The sequence below is a fragment of the Saccopteryx bilineata genome, chromosome 3 (genome assembly GCF_036850765.1).
Source record: "Saccopteryx bilineata isolate mSacBil1 chromosome 3, mSacBil1_pri_phased_curated, whole genome shotgun sequence".
NCBI classification, from domain to species: Eukaryota; Metazoa; Chordata; class Mammalia; order Chiroptera; family Emballonuridae; genus Saccopteryx; species Saccopteryx bilineata.
In genome coordinates this window covers 84,391,788-84,415,025 of record NC_089492.1, presented here as the reverse complement: position 1 = coordinate 84,415,025, position 23,238 = coordinate 84,391,788, and the positions used below count along the sequence as shown (strand labels likewise).

The window sequence follows — 23,238 nt, the reverse complement described above, 5'->3', positions numbered from 1 at the left end:
ATTGTTATGTCAAAGAATCTGTAATAGCACATCTAATACCTGCAACAAGTTCCAAGTAAAATATTGCATTGGAAAAAAGTGGTTAGCACATTTCAGTCAGATATTTGCACATTTTAAAAACAAATGTCATTTCTAAGAAAAGGTATATAGCTTACTAAGCCAATGGGACATGAAATACAGAGCTCAAAGGATTCACAACATAGTTTGAATCATCATCCAATCCATATAAGTGTGAACAAGATTCGTACATCCTGTGCCTGGTACTAACTAATGGATAGTCGGGCTTTATCAACAACACATAGTTATTGATGATACACTATGATAAGGTGAATGGGAATAGAAAAATAGTCTTGCATTTCACACACACATCCTAGTTTCCCATCAGAGAGGGATGCTGTTTCCACACAGGATTCTGCTTCAGAGCCCAGCTGTGGGACAGGAGCTGGAGGAGAAAGAAGTAGGCTAGTTTCCAATGCAGTGCTTTTGGAAAGTGGTAGAGAAGTCAAAAAGGTAAGCTGGGGTTGGGAACTAGGGCTCTTGAAGCCAAGAAAGTTAAGACTGACCATTTCTGCCCTGGCCAGGTAGTTCAGTTGGTTGGCACATTGTCCTGATACACCAAGGTTGCAGGTTCAATCCCTGGTCAGAGCACATATGAGAACCAACCAGTGAATGCATAAATAAGTGGAACCACAAATTGACGTTTCTCTTCTCCCTGCCCTCTAAAAATCAATCTAAATAAATAAATACTGGCCATTAACATTCTTTCTGTGCTTATGAACACCCCCCTACTCCTTAGTTTTCTTTCTCTTTTTCCCTCCACCTCTTTCTCCCTGCTTCCCTTTTCTTCTGGCTTCACTTTATTTTGCCTCGCTCTTCATCATCCTCTGATTTCTCTAAAATATTGCTTTGCTGCACAAGTGTGAGAAAACCATTAAATCTAAACCAGTCACTGTGGCAGTCTGTGTTGCCTTAAAGACCAAATTGGATTAATTCTGCCCAGACAACTTTTAAAACACTTTAAACAGGAAGAAAGAAAACCAAATGAACTGAAAACTTGGGTTCAATGGCCTTGACATAATTTGGTCTATTTGCATGTCTTGGTAGGGTTTTCAAAGGGTAAAAAAAAAGACAAGGTCTTTTCCAGAAGCTTTTTGAGAACTTCCTTCTGTAAGAGACTCAGTCAAATATAGCACTCACCAACTGCAGTTAGAGTGCTGAATACTGAAAAGAGACTCCTATGTCAAGTCTCACTGTCCCAAGAGCCTCTTTAGCTCTCCTTCCTTTAACACAGGCCCATGTCATCGGGCCTAGCACGTAGGGCCAGCTTTTCTAAGACTTACGATGGTAAATGCGTTTCTCTCCCTCTGCTGCCCAAAATAACTGACTATGGACTGAGTAACCCCCCTCTAGACCATGGTTTCTTGCCTTAGCATTTTGAAATTTGGGGCCAGGTGAGCTGTGGCATAGGGCTGTCCTGTGCATTGTGGGATGTTGAGCAGCACCCCAGGCCTCTACCCACTAGATCCCAGGAGCATGCTCCCCAGCTCTGAGGTTATGAAAACAAACAAAAAAAAATCTTCAGACATTGACAAATGTCCTTGAGCAGCAAAACTGACACAATTTTGAGAACCATTTATTTAGAGAAGAGAATAAAACAATTTTCCAAAATATACATCTAAGAGCTTAACTTTTAAAATGTTTAGGGAAAGATGATATTTAAGAAAAAAATATGATATAGCTTAACCTTCATAGCTTCCAAGGTATTTCTCCAAGCTATTATTTCTGCTAAACAATAAGCTTCATAAGGGCAGAAACAACATGTATCCTGTTTTCTGTCATAGTCCCAGGGTCCAGTATAGTGCCCAGGACATAGTAGGTGCTTTATAAACATTTGTGTAATGAACATCTCAATGAGCAAATACTACATGACAAGCACTATAAAATTTATATGTTAACTCTAATCCTCACAACACCACTTTTAGGGTAGGCTTTAAAGTAAAACTCTTCAATAAAGCAAGTTCAGGCATCACATCATTATTATTTGCCTCTTAGTTCCTGTCCTTCCCCCAGCCCCTGCTCTCAAATGAGATGAACTAAAGTGCTTACCGAGCAGGGTGGGGAGGCCTGCAGCTTCCCTGGGGAAGTGGGGAGACAGAATGAGTCCTTGTGTCTTCAGAATTCTTCCAGCCAAATTTCCCTGGATCCAAAAGACACAATTGTTAGGTAACCAAGAGATTCCTGGAATTATCGCTGCTGTCCGGGGAACCTTAGCCAGCTACATAGCTAGAACTCATACTTGTTTCCATCAATATTTAAACCAGAGTAAACAATACCCAGGTGGCCACAAACCATAGCTGACCCTGGAAAGGAGTTGGCTCGGGTAGCCAGAACCATGTAAATCTATGTCATTTCATTAATTTCTGAAGCACTCGCCCTAGAATTTTACAAGACTGACCTCTTTTGCCCCATCCATCACCTTATGTTGGGGTTTTATTGTATCATCTCTATGGTACAAATGAGGAAACTGAGGTCCTAAGTGCTTGCATGACTTTCCAAATCACAAAGCTGCTCTGTGGTAACTCAAGATTTGAACCATGCACAACTGGGCTGACCCCATGTTCTGCCGGACAGTCCAGACCAGTATAGACCTACTCTTCCAGAGAGAACTGGTAATTGCCCTTCCTGTGTTCCATGGGTCACAGTTCCCTGAATGGCTTGGGGTGGGGGTTATAGTCTCTATTGTGTGGGCTTGGCAGGGCAGATGAACAGGACCTGGTTTAAAGCCAACAGCCTCTAAGCTGTTCCAAGCTGGAGTGCAGCAGGCACGCAAGGATGAAGAGCAGGCAGGACTGGACTGGCCTGGGGAGAGCAAGCAAAGGCAGAAAAGGCAGCATCTTTCTCAGAGTTGAACAAGGTGAGGCAGAACCCAGATTAGGAACTTGCCCACCACTCCTGTGGGAGACAGGAGTCTCCCATGAGTGGATCACTACCTCCTAAAGAGGCCTGAGCAGGATGCCTGGTATCAAATAAGCCAGGGGGTTTGGCAGCCTGCCATGCTAGGGAGCATGCATGTTAAATTATGTGTATACAAATGTTTGCAGGAAAGAAAGCGGGTTACAGGAGTAAGCCAGTGTTCCTTATGCATATCCTTTTTTTGTTTGTTCGTTTTGCGAGAGAGGGTAGGGCAGACAGGCAGAGACAGACAGAAAGGGAGAGAGATGAGAAGCATCAATTCTTTGTTGTGGCACCTTAGTTGTTCATTGATTGCTTTCTCATATGTGCCTTGACTGAGGTGGGGGGGCTACAGCAGAGCAAGTGACCCCTCAAGCCAGTGAGCTTGGGCTAAAGTCAGCGATCATGGGGTCATGTCTATGATCCCATACTCAAGCCATTGACCCCTGTGCTCAAGCTGGTGACCTCGGGGCTTTGAATCTGGGTCCTCAATGTCCCAGGTCAACGCTCTATCTACTGCGCCACTGCCTGGTCAGGCTACATATCCTTTTTTTAGAGCTCTCTCATTCTTGAAAAAATGTTACACTTTTGGCAGTTGTATGGTCACTAGTCTCTTTGTTGATGTGCACCAGTGGGTGTTACCTGACATTACAGACCAGGAGTCCAGCTGGTTGGAGAGGCTGAACACAACCATTTCTAGCAGAGATTGTTGAAGCCAAGCTGCTTGTAATTCACAGGGGAGCCACAGGTCACAGTGACTCCATTTTCCTTAACTGAGAAACCCACTGCAGGAAGAAAGCCAGGTCTACTTAGAGAGATGGAAACGGAACTAAAGGATGTAGAACAGAATCACAGTCCAAATGAGCAGGTGAAGCCAGTCCTCACCCACTCCCCAGACATGATCAAGGGATTCGATTCTTCCTGGACAAGGGACAGGCCTACTTGATGCAAGGAGGTCCAGATGGCAGATAGGACAATCGCACGGGTGAAGTTCACCTCCCCCCTTCGCACAAGTAGAGCTGCTGTGTAACACCAAGACACGCTGGCCTGACGACATTGCTCTTTGACTTATTAACCTTCATATCAAGCTGTTCTCCTAACTCTGCAGGGACCTGATCTATGAACAATGGTACCTAGTACATCCCTTCGCTCCATGATGTGAACTCATGTTGTATATATTACAGACTAAAATTATCTCTTGTTTCATTATACTCGATACAGAAGAATACAAATGTTAGGCCTTTTATTCTTTTTTTTTTTTTTTTAACTTTTACAGTGTTCAATTATAGTTTCTTATTTTATTTTTATTTTTTTGTGTGTGACAGAGAGAGGGACAAATAGGGACAGACAGGAAGGGAGAGAGATGAGAAGCATCAATTCTTCGTTGCAGTTCCTTAGTTGTTTATTGACTGCTTTCTCATATGTGCCTTGACCCAGGGTGGCTACAGCAAGCAAGTGACCTTTTGCTCAAGCCAGCAACCTTGGGCTCAAGTCAACGACCTTGAACTTCAAGCCAGCTACTTTGGGCTTCAAGACAGCGAGTAACCTTTGGGCTAAAGCCAGTGATCATGGGGTCGTGTCTGTGAAACCTCACTCAAGCCAGCGACCCCATGTTCAAGCCAGTGACCTCAGGGTTTTGAACTTGGGTTTTCTGCATCTTAGTTCGATGCTCTATCCACTGCTCCACCACCTGGTCAGGCTCTCATTTATTTTTTAATGCATGCAAAGTTAGTAGTATGTATTTTTAAATGTAGTCAGGTTTTTATTGATATCTGTTCTAAGCTTTGCTCCAGACCCTAGGGACATGAGACAGGTAAGGTTCCTGTATTCACAGGGGGAAATGATAGGAAAGAAACGTACATGTAAATAAACAAGATAATTGCAACAGGGATAATCATACCTCTGAAATTAACACAGTGCATTAGAATTTCCTGGATTATTACATTTATTGTGATTATTACATTTACTGTTCTATGTAATATTCTGAAGCTCATTATAAATGATATCCTCCCTTGATAGAGGGTGGACCCTAAATGCTTGTGTTCTTCTTTTCAGCAGAGGCACTTGGCTCCTCCCATCCCACAGGGATTGGGGCCAGGACCCTGGCTTTAGGTGTTGGCTAGAGCAACACTTTGGCGGCCTTGAGTTTTATCAGGCAGGCACTTTAACGTGGGGCTGAGGGTTATCCTGAGGACATGGCCTTGAGCTGTTAGAAACTATGTTAGTGTTTGTTCAAGTTTCTAGAGGCTGAGGTTGAAGCCACATTGAGGAAGGGCTCAGAGCAGCCTGGCTGGAGTGTGGGGAGGGAGAGGTGTCACTACTCAGCTGTGTTGCTTTGTCCCTGATGACTTTCCAGGTCTTTGTCCTAGTCCTTCACGAGACCTGGATAGATTTGCTGCTCTTTTTTTTTTTTTTTTTTTGTATTTTTCCAAAGTGAGAAGTGGGCGTGGGCTGGAGGGTGGAGGAAGGAGGGGAGGCAGCAGACAGACTCCCACTTGCGCCCGACTGGGATCCACCTGGCATGCCCACTGGAGAGCGATGCTCGGCCCATCTGGGGTGTTGCTCAGCTGCAACCGGAGCCATTCTAGTGCCTGAGGCAAAGGCCAGGGAGCCATCCTCAGCACGTGGGCCAACTTTGCGGGGCAACTCAATGGAGCCTTGGCTGAGGGAGGGGAAGAGAGAGATAGAGAGAAAGGAGAGGGGGAAGGGTGGAGAAGCAGATGGGTGCTTCTCCTGTGTGCCCTGGCTGGGAATCGAACCCGGGACTTCCACATTCCAGGCCGACACTCTACTGCTGAGCCAACTGGTCAGGGCCCGATTTGCTGCTCTTGGTGGCCCTAAGATACTTCTGTATTCTCATAACAAAATTTCCTTTATTTAAGCTAATTGACTGGAATTCTGTCCTCAAAAGGAAGCAATCACTAAGACAAATCACTCTACCTGTACCAACACAGCCCACATGCTTGTCATTTTTAGTGCTTCAATGGCCATGCTTTCATGTATGGCACTATAGCTTGTTCCACAGTGACTCAGGTCATTTCCAGAAAGTTATTGATAAAGTTACTTTGCCCTCCGTCTGTAAGGCCAGAAAGTGTGCTAAGCTTAGAGCTCCTTTCTGTTGCTGACAGACTCCCCTCCAGCTTAAACGCCATGTCTCAGGGTACCTGTTTCCCCACAGCTCCATCTCAACAGAGTTTCACTGTTATTTATTTTGGGACATGTGATGATATCTTGGAGTTGTTTTATTGGTATTTTTATTTTTTAATGGTTTTATTTATTGACTTTTTAGAGAGAGGAAAGAGAGAGAGAGAGAGAAAGGGATGGGGGGAGGAGTAGGAAGCATTAACTTGCAGTAGTTGACCAGGCAAGCCCAGGGTTTGGAACTGGTGACCTCAGCATGCCAGGTCAATGCTTTATCCACTGCTCCACCGCAGGCCAGGCTGGTATTTTTTAATTGCTAATGCAATTTTATGAAGATTGAATTAGATAGTATAGACCAGGGGTCCCCAAACTACGGCCCGTGGGCCACACGTGGCCCCCTGAGGCCATTTATCCAGCCCCCGCTGCACTTCCAGAAGGGGCACCTCTTTCATTGGTGGTCAGTATTGTATGTGGCGGTGCCACAAAGAGCGGCAGCACTCACATACAGTACTACTTCCGGTGACACAGCACGTACACGTCACAGCTCCGGAAGCATATGCCATATCACTTGTTACGGCTAGCAGTGACAAATATGGAACCGGACATTGACCATCTCATTAGCCAAAAGCAGGCCCATAGTTCCCATTGAAATACTGGTCAGTTTGTTGATTTAAATTTACTTGTTCTTTATTTTAAATATTGTATTTGTTCCCGTTTTGTTTTTTTACTTTAAAGTAAGATATGTGCAGTGTGCATAGGGATTTGTTCATGGTTTTTTTTATAGTCCGGCCCTCCAATGGTCTGAGGGACAGTGAACTGGCTCCCTGTGTAAAAAGTTTGGGGACCCCTGGTATAGACCATAGAACAGACCCTGGAGTATAGTAAGCTATTATTATTATTAATAGTGATTGAGTTAAAAATGAAATATTGGGCCCTGGCCGGTTGGCTCAGCGGTAGAGTGTCGGCCTGGCGTGCGGGGGACCTGGGTTCGATTCCCGGCCAGGGCACATAGGAGAAGCGCCCATTTGCTTCTCCATCCCCGCCCCCCCTCCTTCCTCTCTGTCTCTCTCTTCCCCTCCCGCAGCCAAGGCTCCATTGGAGCAAAAGATGGCCCGGGCGCTGGGGATGGCTCCTTGGCCTCTGCCCCAGGCGCTAGAGTGGCTCTGGTCGCAGCAGAGCGACGCCCCGGAGGGGCAGAGCATCGCCCCCTGGTGGGCAGAGCGTCGCCCCTGGTGGGCATGCTGGGTGGATCCCGGTCGGGCGCATGCGGGAGTCTGTCTGACTGTCTCTCCCCGTTTCCAGCTTCAGAAAAATACAAAAATACAAAAAAAAAAAAAAAGAAATATTGAGCCCTGGCTGGTTAGCTCAATCAGTTAGAGCATCATCCTGAAATGCCAAGGTTGTGGGTTTGATCCTTGGTCAGGGCACATATGGGAAGCAACCAATGAGTGCACAACTGAGTGGAACAACAAATAAATGCTTCTCTCTCCCCTGTCCCCTTTCTCTCTGTTTCTCTAAAAGAACAAAAATCAATCAATTAAAAAAAATAAATATTGACCTTCCATGTTTGTGTTTTTCTTCGGTATTTGTGTTGAGAGTTGTTTCTCTTTTCATCCACACGGTAGCCCCTTCTGAACCTTATGTGCTGTCTCAGTGCTCAGGCTTCTTTTCTCTACTCACTTTATTACGTGAGTGATTTCATTTGGTCACATGTCTTCAATACTCTCAGAACACTGGCAGCTCACATTTGCATCCCTCTCTTGGACCTTGTCCTGTACTCCGAACATAGCTCGCCACCTCTTCAGCATCTCCACTTGGATATGGCATCTCAAAGCTGAACTCCTGCCCCCACCCCCAAAGCTGCTCCTCCCACTATCTTTCCCATCTGAGCAAATGACAACACCAGCCTTCCAGGTGCTCAAGCTGAAAACTTTTGAGTATTCGTCAGCTCACTTTTTTTCCTCTCAAAGTCCACATCCAGCTTCCAAATCCTTTGGGCACAATCTGCAAAATACGTCCCTAACCCAGCAACTTCTCGCCACCTCCACAGTCACCACTCTGGCCAAGACACCAACATCTCTTTTTTTTTTTATTATTTATATATATATATATATTTTTTTGCATTTTTCTGAAGCTGGAAACAGGGAGAGACAGTCAGACAGACTCCCGCATGCGCCCGACCGGGATCCACCCGGCACGCCCACCATGGGGCGATGCTCTGCCCACCAGGGGACGATGCTCTGCCCATCCTGGGCGTCGCCATGTTGCGACCAGAGCCACTCTAGCGCCTGAGGCAGAGGCCACAGAGCCATCCCCAGCGCCCGGGCCATCTTTGCTCCAATGGAGCCTTGGCTGCGGGAGGGGAAGAGAGAGACAGAGAGGAAAGCGCGGCGGAGGGGTGGAGAAGCAAATGGGCGCTTCTCCTGTGTGCCCTGGCCGGGAATCGAACCCGGGTCCTCCGCACGCTAGGCCGACGCTCTACCGCTGAGCCAACCGGCCAGGGCCGACACCAACATCTCTTACCTGCAAAACCTTCTAACTGGGTTTCCTACTTGTTCATCCTCATCATTTCAGCTTTGACCTTGCCCTTCCTCCTGATCATACAAAGCCATGTGTAGTCCCAACTTCAGGGTGAAGTATAACAATCAATGTGCAGTTTAAGAAGAGGAAACCTCTTAATAAGAGTAAGAAGAGCACTTGCAGAAAATGTTCCAGCAGAGTTTCCCTCATTTGCCCATCCCTAAACCAGTCACTGGCAAGAGGAATGGGATTACTGGACTGACTTAGACTAATCAGGCTTATCTCTGAGATGGAGATCGGGTTATTTTCTCTGACAAGTAGATCCCTGCAGAACTGAGGATCTGCTGAGGAAGAAATGGGAGACAGACATTGGGCAAACACCCAAACAGAGTCTGCCCTGATGTTGTAGGTCAGAGAGTCAGTAAGAGCCCAATTACTTTTCTGAGCTGCTTAATGTGGGTGGCCCTGGGCCCACAGGCCTTGGCCATATACAGTGTGTCCGTAAAGTCATGGTGCACTTTTGACCGGTCACAGGAAAGCAACAAAAGACGATAGAAATGTGAAATCTGCACCAAATAAAAGGAAAACCCTCCCAATTCTTATAGGATGATGTGGCAACATGTGCGCATGTGCAGATGATGATGTAACACCGTGTATATAGCAGAGCAGCCCACGGCCATGCCAGTCAAGATGTGGACGGTACAGAGGAAAGTTCAGTGTGTTCTGTGGCTCGCTAAATTCGAATCCGTGACCAAAGTGCAAGTGAATATCAGTGCATTTATCACAAAGCGCCACCACATAGAAATAACATTACTCGGTGGGATAAGCAGTTGAAGGAAACCAGCAGTTTGGTAGAGAAACCCCATTCCGGTAGGCCATCAGTCAGGGATGAGTCTGTAGAGGCTATGGATAGCTACCTGAGGAGCCCTAAAAAATCTGTGCGTGAGCCCACATTGAACTGCACTGAATAGGTATGAAACTGGGAGAGTTTTTCTTTTATTTGGTGCAGATTTCACATTTCTATTATCTTTTGTTGCTTTCCTGTGACTGGTCAAAAGTGCACCATGACTTTATGGACACACTGTACAATGGAGCAATGGTCTACTTCTGACCAAAGAAGGGATAGGGATGTGGCAATTAATGTGGGTGTCTTTCTACCTATCAGGAGAATCCTACCTTTCTTGAGTTTCCTCACTCAGGTTAATAGGAGATATTTACTTATTGTTATTAGTATCTGAGGGCTACTGTAACAAACTACCACAAACTGAGAAGCTTAACAGGCATTTATTCTTTTACAGTTCTAGAGGTGAGAAGTTTGAAATCAAGGTTTTGCAGGACTATGCTCTCCCAAGACTCTAGGGGGACATCTGTTCTATGCCTTTCTCTTAGTTTTTGGTGTCACCAACAATACCCAGCATTCCTTGCCTTGCAGGTGCATCACTCCAATCTCAACCTCTGTTGTCACATGGCTTTCTTCCTGTGTGTCTCTGTTTTCTCTTCTTCTAACAATATAACCATATTGAATTAAAGATCTATCCTATTCCAGTATGATCTCATCTTAACTAATTACATCTACAACTATCCTATTTCAAAGTAAGGTCACATTCTTAGATCTAGGGGCTAGGACTTCAACATATCTTTTTGGGGAACACAACCTGTCACACTTCTATATTTACAGTTTTGGGTTTTTTTACAGAAACAGAAACAAAGAGAGGGACAGATAGGGACAGATAGACAGGAAAGGAGAGAAATGAGAAGTATCAATTCTTCATTGCAGCACCTTAGTTGTTCATTGACAGCTTTCTCATATATGCCTTGACCAGGGTGGGGGTCAACAGCAGAGCGAGTGACTTCTTGCTCAAGCCAGTGACCTTGGGCTCAAGCCAGCAACCATGGGGTCATGTCTATGATCTCATGCTCAAGTCAGTGACCCCACTCTCAAGCTAGTGAGCCACCAACTTTGGGATTTCGAACCTGGGTCCTCCGCATCCCAGTCTGATGCTCCATCTACTGCGCCACTGCTTGGTCAAGCTATATTTACAGTTTTAATTTTTCTTTACTTCCTTTCCAGTCTGGGTGCCATTTCTTTCATTTTCTTGTCTAATTTTGTCTCTAGGACCTCCAGGCATTTACAGCTATAAGTTGCCCTCTGTGTACTGCACTAGCTGCATCCCATAAATTTTGGTATATTGCAGTACATTTCCTTTAGAAACTACTGTATGTTTAGGCTTGACTTGAATTTGTTATGTCAGTATTACTAACTGAAATTTTGAAGATACACATGTATAAAATAGGTTCCTCACCTTTAAATGAGTAAGGGTAATTTACTGAAAAATAAAGTAGTAGCCATGAATTAAGAATTATAATGTTGGCCTGACCTGTGGTGGCGCAGTGGGTAAAGTATTGACCTGTATGTAACGCTGAAGTTGCTGGTTCAAAACCCTGGGCTTGCCTGGTTGAGGCACATATAGGAGTTGATGTTTCCTGCTCCTCTCCCTTCTCTCTCTCTCTTTCGCTCTTTCTCTCCCCCTTCTAAAATGAATAAATAAAATCTTTGAAAAAAAAAAGAATTATAATGTTTACAGAGAGAGTGTAAAGACATTGTGTATTAACTTTCTCTCTTTTCCTTTAGTTGTTTATGCCTAGGTTATGTCTTACCATGGTGCTAACAGGGCCAAAGCTTGATCCCATTGCACACCTCCTGTCAGTTACCCAAATTACAGATGCTGTGCCTAGGAGGAAGAGGCCTCATTAGGCCTTATTATCTTGAGACTACATGTAAAATGTACATTTTTTATTTCAGTGCATCACTCTTTCAAGTTTTACCTGTGAGTTAGCAATGTTTTATTTAGTTAATTGCCTCCATTTTACAGGACCATTTGTAAGATCCATGGCTGGAATTAACTCAAGGATGAAGTACTGATATTCTTAGGATTCCTAGGGACTGGAAGAGTTAAAGACTGGCAAGGAAACATTACAATGAGACTGTACCTTCTATTGTTTCTCTCTGACAAAGATGCTCCTTTTCACCTTCTCCCAACTCTCTTCCCACTCCCCACCCCCACCCCTGGCACCCAAAATCACTGTGGCTCTAGGGTGCTTCTGGTTCACAAGCATTCATTCCCCTGCATGCTCCATGTTGACTTACTTTTTCCACAAAGTTCTCCAAATCTCTCCTTAACATCTCAGGAGCCGGCATTCTCTCCTACTGTCCTCTTCCCCAAAAAAAGATGATGCAATCACTGACTTGACTGAATGAAAACTTGACATTCAGAATATTCAGACAAATATTTTCCTGATTGCATCTCCTTGCACAACCCCACCCTGAGGTATTTATAGGCTGTTATCATAGCTCCCCTTACCTCACAGGCTGTCAAAGGAAATGGCACCTTCAATGGCACCTTCAAGCTTATGTTTCCCTCCATCCATGTAGAGGCAGAGGCTGGAAATATAATAGAACATGGGACAACCCATGAATTGACTCACAGTATAGTTCAACTAGAAATAGTCCAAATAAAAAACCAGATTCTGCCTGACCAGGCGGTGGCGCAGTGGATGGAGCGTCGGACTGGGATGTGGAGGACCCAGGTTCAAGACCCCAAGGTTGCCAGCTTGAGTGCGGGCTCATCTGGTTTGAGTAAAAGCTCACCAGCTTGGACCCAAGGTTACTGGCAAGGGGTTACTCAGTCTGCTGAAGGCCCGCAGTCAAGGCACATATGAGAACGCAGTCAATGAACAACTAAGGTGTCACAATGAAAAACTAATAATTGATGCTTCTCATCTCTCTCTGTTCCGTCTATCTGTCCCTATCTATCCCTCTGTCACTGTAAAAAAAAAAAACAACCAGATTCTGAGCACTTCACACCCATTAGCCCAGAGTTCATAGTAGCCTGCTGCTTAAGCAGCTGCTCAGGGGCTGCTCATCTTCACTGGCCTCTGCATCAGGCCATTAACAAGCTGCTTAAACAGATAGCTCTGGCTCTGGCTGCTGAGAACAGGCTGTGCTCAGTGCCGCTGGGCCATCTATCGCGGACTACACAGGAGATGTGTTTTGACCTTCCAGGGTTAGTGACTACTCAGCAGTCACACATAGTTCTGTTAATGAAGGTCTCAGTCCTGACTGTGGCTTATCATCTTGTAATTCAGAGAGAAAAAGGTGGCTTTTAATAATTGTGACACTATAACGCATTCTAAAAAGTCTTAAGGAAGCACAGATGGTCACTACTCTCACAAGTTTTATTTTTTGCATATAGTTTTCTTTTTCATCTTTGTATAGTTCCAATGATGTTGATATTTTCTACACTTAATAATACATATTATTTAATATTCTTTTATAAATATTTCCCAAGTTCCCATACAGTCCTTATGATAATTGTATTGACTGCCTAATTAATGCCTTGCTTGTTGTGCCATCTTTTTTTTTTAATTTTTATTTATTCATTTTTAGAGAGGAGAGAGAGAGACAGAGAGAAGGGGGGAGGAGCTGGAAGCATCAACTCCCATATGTGCCTTGACCAGGCAAGCCCAGGGTTTTGAACCAGCGACCTCAGCATTTCCAGGTCGATGCTTTATCCACTGCGCCACCACAGGTCAGGCATTTTTTTTTAAAGAGGTAACTTTATTTTTTTTAAGATTTTATTTATTCATTATAGAGAGGGGAGAGAGAAAGAGAGAGAGAGAGAGAAGGAGGAAGGAGCAGGAAGCATCAACTCCTGTATGTGCCTTGAGCAGGCAAGCCCAGAGTTTTGAACCGGCAACCTCAGCGTTTCCAGGTTGACGCTTTATCCACTGTGTCACCACAGGTCAGGCTGCCTTGCTTGTTGTATGCTTAGGTTTTTGCAGGAGAAATCACTTAGTTGAAGAAGCTGCCCTAGTGAGAATGCAGTACTTCCTAGGGGGCAGCCACTGCCACATGAGGATTATGGGTACCTTGGGGATAGGGTTGTAATAGGAAACCAAAAACAAATGACTCACCTGTTTCATTGATGTTAACCCAGGTTCTATGGATGATTCGTGCTTTACCTTTAAAAAAAGACAAAAAAATATATATGTAAAGAAAAAATGCTGAGGAAAGTGTCATTTTTTTGGTACTACATGAATCAAAGGGTGGCCTATCAGGGTCCCAAAGCCAGAGCCCACTGCTCAGCTCAAGGTACTATTTATGTTGGATCCCACGACCAGAAAGACTGCACCTGGCATTGCTGCTTAAGATTGTGAAGTGGGAGGTGTGCGGACTACCTGCCCCCTCAGCCCTTATCCCACAGGCGAGAGTTAGTTAGCCTTAGGGACAGGAATCACCTTGGGGAGGAGTGCTAGAAGTATAGATTCTTATTCCCCACCCCGGAATGGTAGGTCTGGGATGGGGCCTAAGAATTATAGGATACATTTAATGATGCCTTGTAATTATTCAGCTAGACAATATTTAATCATGAATAAGAGTATGCAGTAAACTCGAGTTACAGTGATACATTGCTGATTACTCAAATACGCATTTGTAAATTATACCTGACCTCTGATTCATCAACCAATAAAGTACAGTATGAGCCTGTAATGTATTGTATGTACCTGCAATGGGCTTGTTTCACCACTAGAAGGCAAAGGTGTGGTGTTTCTGCTTTTTCTTTTTCTGCTAGTTAAAAACTACCTGGGAAGGTACCTGACAGCAGAGAGGTCCTAGGCACCTGGAATCCAAAAGTGTGTGTGTGTGTGGGGGGGGGGGTTGGCAGTGGGAAGCCACTGAGGTGGGAAAGGAAGGAAACCAACATGTAGTGATCTGTTCTGTGCTAGATTCTGTGTCAAGTACTTATTCATCCATTTATATGTAACTTAATCCTTTTAGCTACCCAACTTACAGATGAAGGAACTGAGGATCAGGGAGAGAGAATGACCTGCCTAAGATGACAGAGCAGAGACTAGTGAAGCACAGCTTTTGATAGAAGGCTGTCTCGACTCCAAAGCCTGAGCTTTGAACACAAATAATATCAGAAAGGGAAAGGTAGTGTTCCTCACTAAAAATAGGCTTTATGTTTACCAACTCTGTCCTTATCTGTGCCCAAACCACAGCAGTTTGTGTACCTCATGCTTCACACACTACGTGTGTGTTTTGTCTGCTGAATGGGCTTCAGGAGGCAGGCATGGCTCCTTTCTTTCCTGAGATTGAAATAGCCAAGTCTCGTCTTGGATCAGGCCTTAGTCCTGAAAGGTTGACCAGACATCCCAGTCTAGGGCTCTGGAAATGCGTATGAGCAGCTGCCACGCCATTCACCCTACCCATGCAGGGGCATTGGTACCCTGCTCTTCCTGTACCTAGCTTTCAAATGCCCAGCACCACCCATTTTGGTCAAAGTTGTATTGATATATTTTTACTTAGTTATGTATATTGTTTTAAAATTTTTCATGAACAATTGCATTTCTGGGTAAATGCACAAAAAATTGAAATCAGGGATTGAATAGGTGTTTATACAGCAATGTTCATAGTAGCATTATTCACAACAGCCAAAAGGTGGAAGTCACCCAAGTGTTCATTCACTGATGAATAGATAAAACAAAATGTATACACATACAATGGAATATTATTCCACCTTAAAAAGGAAAGAAATCCAGCCCAGGTCAGGTAGCTCAGTCGATTAGAGTGTTGTCCCGATATGCTAAGGTTGTGGGTTTGATCCCCAGTCAGGGCACATACAACAGTCAACCAATAAATGCATAAATAAGTGGAAAAACAAATCGATGTTTCTCTCTCTCTCTCTCTCTCTCTCTCTCTGTCTTCCTCTTTCTCTAAAATCAATAAATAAATTAAAATTTTTTTTTGTAGAGATCCAAAGTAGAACAGTGGTTACCAGGGGTAGGACAGGGTGGAGGGAGAAACGGAGAATTAATGTTTCATGGTGGAGAGAGTTTCAGTTGGGGAAGATGGGAAAGTTCTGGAGATGGATGTGGTAATGGTTGTAAAACCACGTAAATGTATTTTATGCCATAGAGCTGTTCACTCAAACAATGATTAAAATGGCAAGTGTTATGATATGTACAATTTACCACAATTAAAAATAGTTTAAATACCCTGTTTTCCCAAAAATAAGATCTAGTGCAATATTTTTCAAGCTTAGAAATATAAGGCCTCCCCTGAAAATAAGACCTAGTGCGTCTTTAGGAGCAAAAATTAATATAAGACACTGTCTTAATTTTGGGGAAACAAGGTAGATTGTTGTACATGGAAATAGAGTCACAAGAAATTCTTGATGGAATTCAGAGTTTGGCTGGTGACATGACTACAGTATATTAATAAATGTTGATTTTTTGCCCTGGCCGGTTGGCTCAGTGGTAGAGCGTCGGCCTGGTGTGAAGGAGTCCCGGGTTCGATTCCCAGCCAGGGCACACAGGAGAAGCGCTCATCTGCTTCTCCACCCCTCCCCCTATCCTTCCTCTCTGTCTCTCTTTTCCCCTCCTGCAGCCAAGGCTCCATTGGAGCAAAGATGGCCAGGGCGCTGGGGATGGCTCCTTGGCCTCTGCCTCAGGCGCTAGACTGGCTCTGGTTGCGACAGAGCAACGTTCCGGATGGGCAGAACATCGCCCCCTGGTGGGCATGCCGGGTGGATCCCGGTCGGGCGCATGCGGGAGTCTGTCTGACTGCCTCCCCGTTTCCAGCTTCAGAAAAATACAAAATAAATAAATAAATAAATAAATGTTGATTTTTTTTTTTGTTCAAAAATTCTTGTTCATGGAAAAATAAACATCCCCTGAAAATAAGACCTATCGCGTTTTTAGGAGCAAAAATTAAATAAGACACTGTCTTATTTTGGGGGAAACATGGTATTACACTGAAAATCTCAGTCCAAAGTTGTTAGTGTCCTGTCCTTCAGAGCAGCTTTGTCCCCCGCTGAGGGCAGCTGAAAGCGCACATCCCCGGGCACTCAGAAAGCCCTGCTGTCTGGCTTGGCAAACAGGGGATGCAGAAAAGGCTGGCTCTCTCTAGCATGTCCTTGAAAGCTCGTGAAGTCCCCTCACATCCCAACCTTCCAGTAGTCTGTGTCAGCCCCCACCTGGATCATCACCACCATGCTCCGCAGCTTCTGCTCTGGGCAGCCAGCTGGCCGTCCTCCTGCCTCGCGCTCCCTCACTCGACAGGACCTCTGTGTTGCTGGGAAATCCCATGTTTTCCAGCTCCAGTGGAATCAGTGGCTCGTTTTTCAGTGTGACTCTTCCAAATTTTTCCTGCTGTCTTGAAGCTTTCAGTTTCTCTTTTTCTTCTTCTTCATGTGCTATTGACTTTCTTCTTGACAGTTTGACAGACAACATACAAATAGTTTGCTTTTGTATCTGAATCCATTTTAAGAACGGCAACCGACAATCTGTCTGCCTGGCTAAAAGTATTAGTTGAACAAAGAAAGTGCTCTTTCCACCTCATCTTCAGCACTTCCCATCAAATTAGCTGTATGAACAGTTACAGGTAATGTTCAGTATTTGTGACTTCACTTCATTCTACATAGGAAAGCTTGAGGAGGGGAAAGTGAGTTAAATTCTTACATTTTTCCCTTCACAGATATCCTGAGATTTTTCAACATCACCGTCATGGCCCCCACAGAATATCTCCCTTTCAACTTCCTTACTTTCTTATCCAGCTTGTCTCTATCCACCTCTTTTGTTTTGCCTGGAGCTGATGAGGGCTTTCACTGACCCTTTCTGTACCCTATTTCAGCTCAGCGTCAAATGATTTTACATATTGGGACTCTGAATAAGGTTTGCCTGAAGGAGCGTTTCTGTTAAAATATTATTTTTTAAACAGCATTGAAGCCCATGGTCGCTGGCTTGAGCAAGGTGTTACTAGGTTGGCTTGAGCCCTGCCTCCCCAAATCAAGGCACATATGAAAAGCAACTACAGTGACACAACTGCAGGTTGATGTTTCTCACTTCTCTCCTTCCCATTCTCTTTCTTGCTATAAATAAATAAATAAAATAACTTTATTATAAGAGCAATATATAAAAAATAAGAAAACCTTCATACAGCTCTTTCAAACAACTGCCTTTATATTTGCATGTTTCATTTTAGCCTTTGTCCATATGCATAGTCTATTTTAAATAGTTATGGTAATATTTTATATATATATATATATTGCCCTTTTCACTAATTTTGAAATCATAAACACCTTCCAATGATTTCATAGCCTTCATAGTGATCCTCGTAATGTTTATATAATATTGCCCAGGCAATCATTTATTTATCCTTCTCATTAGACATTTAGATTGTTTCTGATTTTTTTTTTACATTAGAGGTGATGCATGATAGCTTTTATCTTATGTTTAATTATTTCCATGGGATAAATTCCCATATTGCTTTCCAAAAGGGTCGTACCACCTTACAAATCATAGTATTTCTGTGCTACCATAGTCTATTTTACTGCTGATGCCGACTCAGATTCAACACGTATTTGACTGCTCATTCTGTGGGAGGAACTTTCATATTTATTCCCGCATTTAAATCTCTTCCTAGAACCTTAGATTTTCAGAGTTGGGGGACATCTGCTCATTCTATAAATGAAGACATGAGACCCAGAGAATTATGTACTGTATTCATGGCTGCAAGTTTGAAAACAACAGCATGTGTATAGCAAACCTGAATCTTGACCTCGAGTCTTCTGCACTTCCTGCCATGCCCAGCTGGTGCAGTTTGTGTGTTCGTTTATTTTCTGTTAAGGCACAGCTGAGACATGACACTGTGTGTTTGTCCTCTGGCCACAGCCATCCTGAGAGTCTCTTCCACTGTATATCATTGGGCAGTACAGGTGGGACAGCACTGGACCTTTAAGCCACTGTGGCTAAGCCAAGACCTCTGTTGAATAATGAAAGACTTACAGTGCTGCTTTCTAAAAGAGGCTCCTGTCCTCCTTCTGGAGTAGGTCCTGTGGACTGGGGCGTACTCAGTATGAAGCCCTGTCCTTCCTCCTCCCCCCAGGCTTCGGTTTTCACTCCTACCTTCTCTCGCAATGCCATGAGTACCCTTCTCTGGCTCTCCACGTGCTCACCCTCTCTGATCTTCAAATGCTAGCTCCTCCAAGAAGGCTTTTCAATCTTCTGCTGCCTTATAAACCCATCCTGAAATTTTTTTTCTTAGACTAATAATGATTTTTAATTTCCCATGATTCTGTGAATTGGCTGAGTGGTTCCTCTTGCTGGTTTTGCCTGAAAACATTCATTCAGTGCAGGGTATGCAGGGCTGGTGGCCCAAGACGTCTGGAAGTTGTTGGCCAACACCCAGGGCACCTTCCTTCTCCTTGATGTGGCCTTTCTTCCCCCAGGGTACCAGATAGGCTCCTACATGGCATTCTCAGGGCAATGTTCCAATGTGCAAATGCTTGTCAAGTGTGTTATTGTCCCATTGGCCAAAGCAAATCCCAAGGCGAAGCTCAGAGTCCATGGGAGAGGGAGATACATGGTCCTTATTCTGGGAAGCATAATCCATTGGATCATTGCTCTAAGAAACTATAGTTCTTTCTCTGTCACAAATGGGTCACATCCCTCCCATATGCAAAACACCCTCACTCCTCCCAGGGCCCTCAAGTTCATCTGTCATCTCCCCTCACTCAACGTGCAGGGTCTTGTGATCTGAATCAGGTCACGTGCCTGTGTGCTCCTTAGGAGCAGTTTGTTCAATGGCTCCTCTTGATCCAGTGACTGCTGAGCTAAAATGATAAATGATACCCTCTCCATATACCCGACACATGATAGTGAGTCAGGACCAGGACCTCAGTAAACACTCCGGTTCAGAAAGGGGAGGAGTGGGGGCTATGTGGCCGCCTGCCGCTCTGCAGTGTGCAGGGTTCAGGTTGTCGAGACCCTCCACTGCGGAGGGAAGGCGTGCTCCTGCAGCGGGGGCCCTCTGGGCCACCTGGCTGTGACTCCTTACTCTGTTGTGCTCCTTGGCTCTGAGCTTTGCCCTCAGGGCTTTTGGCTCCAGCTTCTGAGACACTTTTCTGTGTCAGGAAGAATGGGGCTGTGTGTGTGGCTTTCTCAACCTGCTTTCTGCCCTTAGAAAGTTTGGAACCCAGAAGCCTTTTATCATTTGGAACTGTCCTTGTTCTGCAACTCCCTTAAAAGTTTGTTGGCTTTTTACATATCAGAAAATTGTCTACTTGAGCAGAAAACAAAAGCTATACCCACAATTATTTTAGAGGAGATCCTTCCTCCACTTTGGACAGCATGTCGGAGAGCCGTGGGGCACTGACCTTAAGGTTCTTAGGCGCTCCTTTTCCTAACTGAGAGAGTCACCACCTTAACTGTCCTGTGGTCTTAACAAAGACTCTCGGCCTTCAACTTAATTTGATCTTTACCTGAAGTCATGTCTTACTTTGAGACTCTTGTGGAGAGACTGGGAATATGAAACATTTTGTTTAGGAACCCAGCACATCACTGACCTTCCATGTTTTTCTCAATTCTGCTTGCACGCTGAACAGCTAGCTCCTCCTGCCTTTCCCTTAAGGTTACTGACACTCTTCACCATTCTGCCTGGAAATTTTCTAAACCAGATTCACGAGTTCATTAGGTATGTTTTCTATCTTTCAAGTTCCTGCAGGCGACAGCTTGGCAGTACCACCTTCACTGCTATGAATCTGTCACTGTGTAAGACACAGGCGGGCGGCTCTCTGTCCAACAGCGTCTCCCCCTGTCACCTCCAGCCTGCACTCAACCTCCTTGCCACCCTCCAGCCTTCATTCACCGCACAATTTGAAGCCAGCGCTGCATGTTTTGTATTCTTGTTATGGTAAAACTCCCTTCTAGGCAGCAACTATCTATTGTTGTATAATAGATCACCCCAAAATTTTGAGGTGAATTAAAACAATATTATTAGCCTGACTGGTGGTGGCACAGTGGATAGAGCATCTACCTGGGATGCTGAAGTTTCTGGTTCAAAACCCCAAGGTAGCTGGCCTGAGCATGGTTCTCGTTGGCTTGAGCATGGACTCACCAGCTTGAGTATAAGGTCACTGGATTGAGCAAGGGATCATCGACATGATCCTAAGGCCACTGGCTTGAGCCCAGAGGTTGCTAGCTTGAAGTCCAAGGTCACTGGCGTGAGCCCAAGGTCTCTGTCTTAAGCAAGGGCTCACTGGTTCAGCTTGAGTCCCTTGGTCAAGGTACGTATGAGAAGCAATCAATGAACAACTAAAATGAAGCAACTATGAGTTGATATTTCTCATCTCTCCCCCTTTAATCTCTCTCTGTTTCTTGCAAAAACAAACAAACAACAAAAACAACCAAAACAAGAACCCCTCTAACTTGAACTGGACTGGAGAGTCTGAGCTGGCCTCACTCAGTGCCTGGCAGTAGAGGCTGACCGATAGCTAGGGTCTCCGTTTTCCTCTACTTGGCCTCTCGGTCTCCACTTGGCTAGCTTGGTGCCCTTACGTGTGGTTACAGGGCAGATCATGGAGGCAGGAAACAAAAAAGGATGGGGAAATAAGTGAGGCAATAGATGTGTATTTAAAATCCTCAGCAAGCATTACTTACTCACCATAGTGTTCCCTTTGCTATACCTCCAACATCCTTTATGTCATGCCAGTATAAAGTACTCAATAAATATTGATCGGATGGCCTGATCAGGTGGTGCGCAGTGGATAGAGCATTGGACTGGGATGCAGAGGACCCAGGTTCGAGACCTCGAGGTTGCCAGCTTGAGCGTGGGCTCATCTGGTTTGAGCAAAGCTCACCAGCTTGGACCCAAGGTTGCTGGCTTGAGCAAGGGGTTACTCGGTCTGCTGAAGGCCCGTGGTCAAGGCACATATGAGAGAGCAATCAATGAACAACTAAGGTGTTGCAACAAAAAACTGATGATTGATGCTTCTCATCTCTCTCCGTTTCTGTCTGTCCCTATCCCTCTCTCTCTGTCTCTATGAAAAAAAAAATTGATCAGATGAACAACTGAAAAAATAAATTAAAAAAAAATCCTCAGTAAGGAAAAAAAGCCTCAGCAAATCAAATCAAACAGTACCCAGTGGGTCATCTGGGTACCCAAGATTGCCTCTGTGGATGAAGTTTGTTCCTGGAGAGCCCTTGCTCACAGTGAAGTGGTTTTGCATTGGAAGCAATTGAAGAGCGAGGGTTGCATAACTAAGTGAGAAGTAAAGGAGGTGGGATGGCTGCCCCATCGGAAGCCCAGAGCTCTGTGTAGGAAGTTGCCGGCAGGACACCTGGGACCTGGGTTTCTCCATGTTGCACATGGTTTGTGATAGCTGTGGTGACCCCTCCAGTTGCAACTGGGTGACTCTTTTTCTTTTTGCAGTTCAGGCTCTTTGCTCCTCCTTCATTAGATGAGATGGACATGTGTCAACATGAGGAAAAGGAGGAAATGTCCTAGGCACACAACAGTTCTAAGCCACCCTGGAAAAACCTTTGCTAGGATGTGATGTGAAGCCCCAGAGCCCCTGAGTGGACCCAGAGGAGCACTTCATGGTGGTGATCAGGCCCTAAAAAGCTGTTTTGTGATATGGAACAAGAAAAGGGGCCAGACTTCTGCAGGTTTAGCTCTGCAGTGCTGGGATGAGGAATATCATCAGTACTGAGACGTTGAGCAGAAGAGGCTAAGCCCAAGACAAGGGAATCAGGGAAGTGTTGAGAAGCAAGAAAAGGTGGAGGAGCTCAGCAGTAGTGACAAGAAAGCACTTTTCTGTTCCTGGAGACTGCTGGCTTCAGGCACCCTTCTCTCCAGTTCTAGAGAGGAGCCCAGAAGTGGGGCCCTGAAGAGGAAGGGGAATGCATAGCTCTCTTCTCTTTCCTTCCTCACATGATAACAGTGACCTGAGAGACTTATATTTCCAGTGTCCAAGTCTGTCTGGGAACTTTCTGGAATGCAGAGCAGCTGTCCCCCACCCCACACCCCTGCAGGAACAGCCTAGACAATGTTTGACACATACGGGTACTAGTGAGCTGCTGGAATTGTCTTCTTTCTCCCACCCTACCTTGTTCGCCCCTGCCCTTCGCCCTCTCCCGACTACCAGAAGCACTCTAAATAATTAACTTTAACAGATGGAGAAGCTCAATGCTTCTCCACTTTGGGTACACATTAAATCATTCAGGGGTACTTTTAAAAAGTTCGTTCATCTTGGGTGGGTCCCAGAGGCAGCTATTTTTTAAAAAGCGTACCAGGTGATTGGTATGCAGCCTGATTGAGAACAGTTGGAATTGCTAATTTTGAGGATTTGTTGCTCTTTTGATGTGTCTGAAAATACCACACAAGTGATCAGCCTTTGGTTAATTAGCAACACCTAGGAGATATCCTTCCTTGGATACTGTGGCTTCTGGGCTGCCTATTGGGGTAATTCTTGTGTGTGTGTGTGTGTGTGTGCGTGTGCGTGTATGAGACAGAGACAGAGAGAGTCAGAGAGAGGGATAGACAGGAAGAGAGAGATGAGAAGCATCATCAATTCTTTGTTGTAGCACCTTAGTTGTTCATTGATTGCTTTCTCATATGTGCCTTGACCAGGGGGCCACAGCAGACCAAGTGCCCCTTGCTCGAGCCAGTGACCTTGGGCTCAAGCTGATGAGCCTTGCTCAAACCAGATGAGCCTGCGCTCAAGCTGGCAACCGCGGGGTCTCAAACCCGGGTTCTCCACATCCCAGTCCGACGCTCCATCT

At 44.9% G+C, this 23,238-nt stretch overlaps 1 protein-coding gene across 1 annotated transcript; it reads right to left on the bottom strand.

Annotated features, from left to right (window-relative positions):
- Positions 1-217: 217 nt before the first annotated feature.
- Positions 218-17,183, bottom strand: LOC136329805 (uncharacterized). The gene is made up of 6 exons (XM_066266439.1): positions 17,137-17,183; positions 16,653-16,885; positions 13,588-13,635; positions 11,976-12,055; positions 2,107-2,197; positions 218-442 (listed from the first exon to the last, which is right to left on the bottom strand). The coding sequence occupies exons 1-6, from the start codon at positions 17,181-17,183 to the stop codon at positions 303-305; spliced, it is 639 nt and encodes a 212-aa protein (XP_066122536.1). The 3' UTR covers positions 218-302.
- Between the last annotated feature and the right edge of the window lie 6,055 nt (positions 17,184-23,238).

Coding starts and splice junctions, on each gene's coding strand:
- LOC136329805 (XM_066266439.1), bottom strand. CDS start 17,183: ATGACGGTGATGTTGAAAAATCTCAGGATATCTGTGAAGGGAAAAAT. Junction 16,886..17,136: donor ATATCTGTGAAGGGAAAAAT/GTAAGAATTTAA, acceptor CAAACTGTCAAG/AAGAAAGTCAATAGCACATG. Junction 2,198..11,975: donor TTCCTTTGACAGCCTGTGAG/GTAAGGGGAGCT, acceptor TTTTGGATCCAG/GGAAATTTGGCTGGAAGAAT.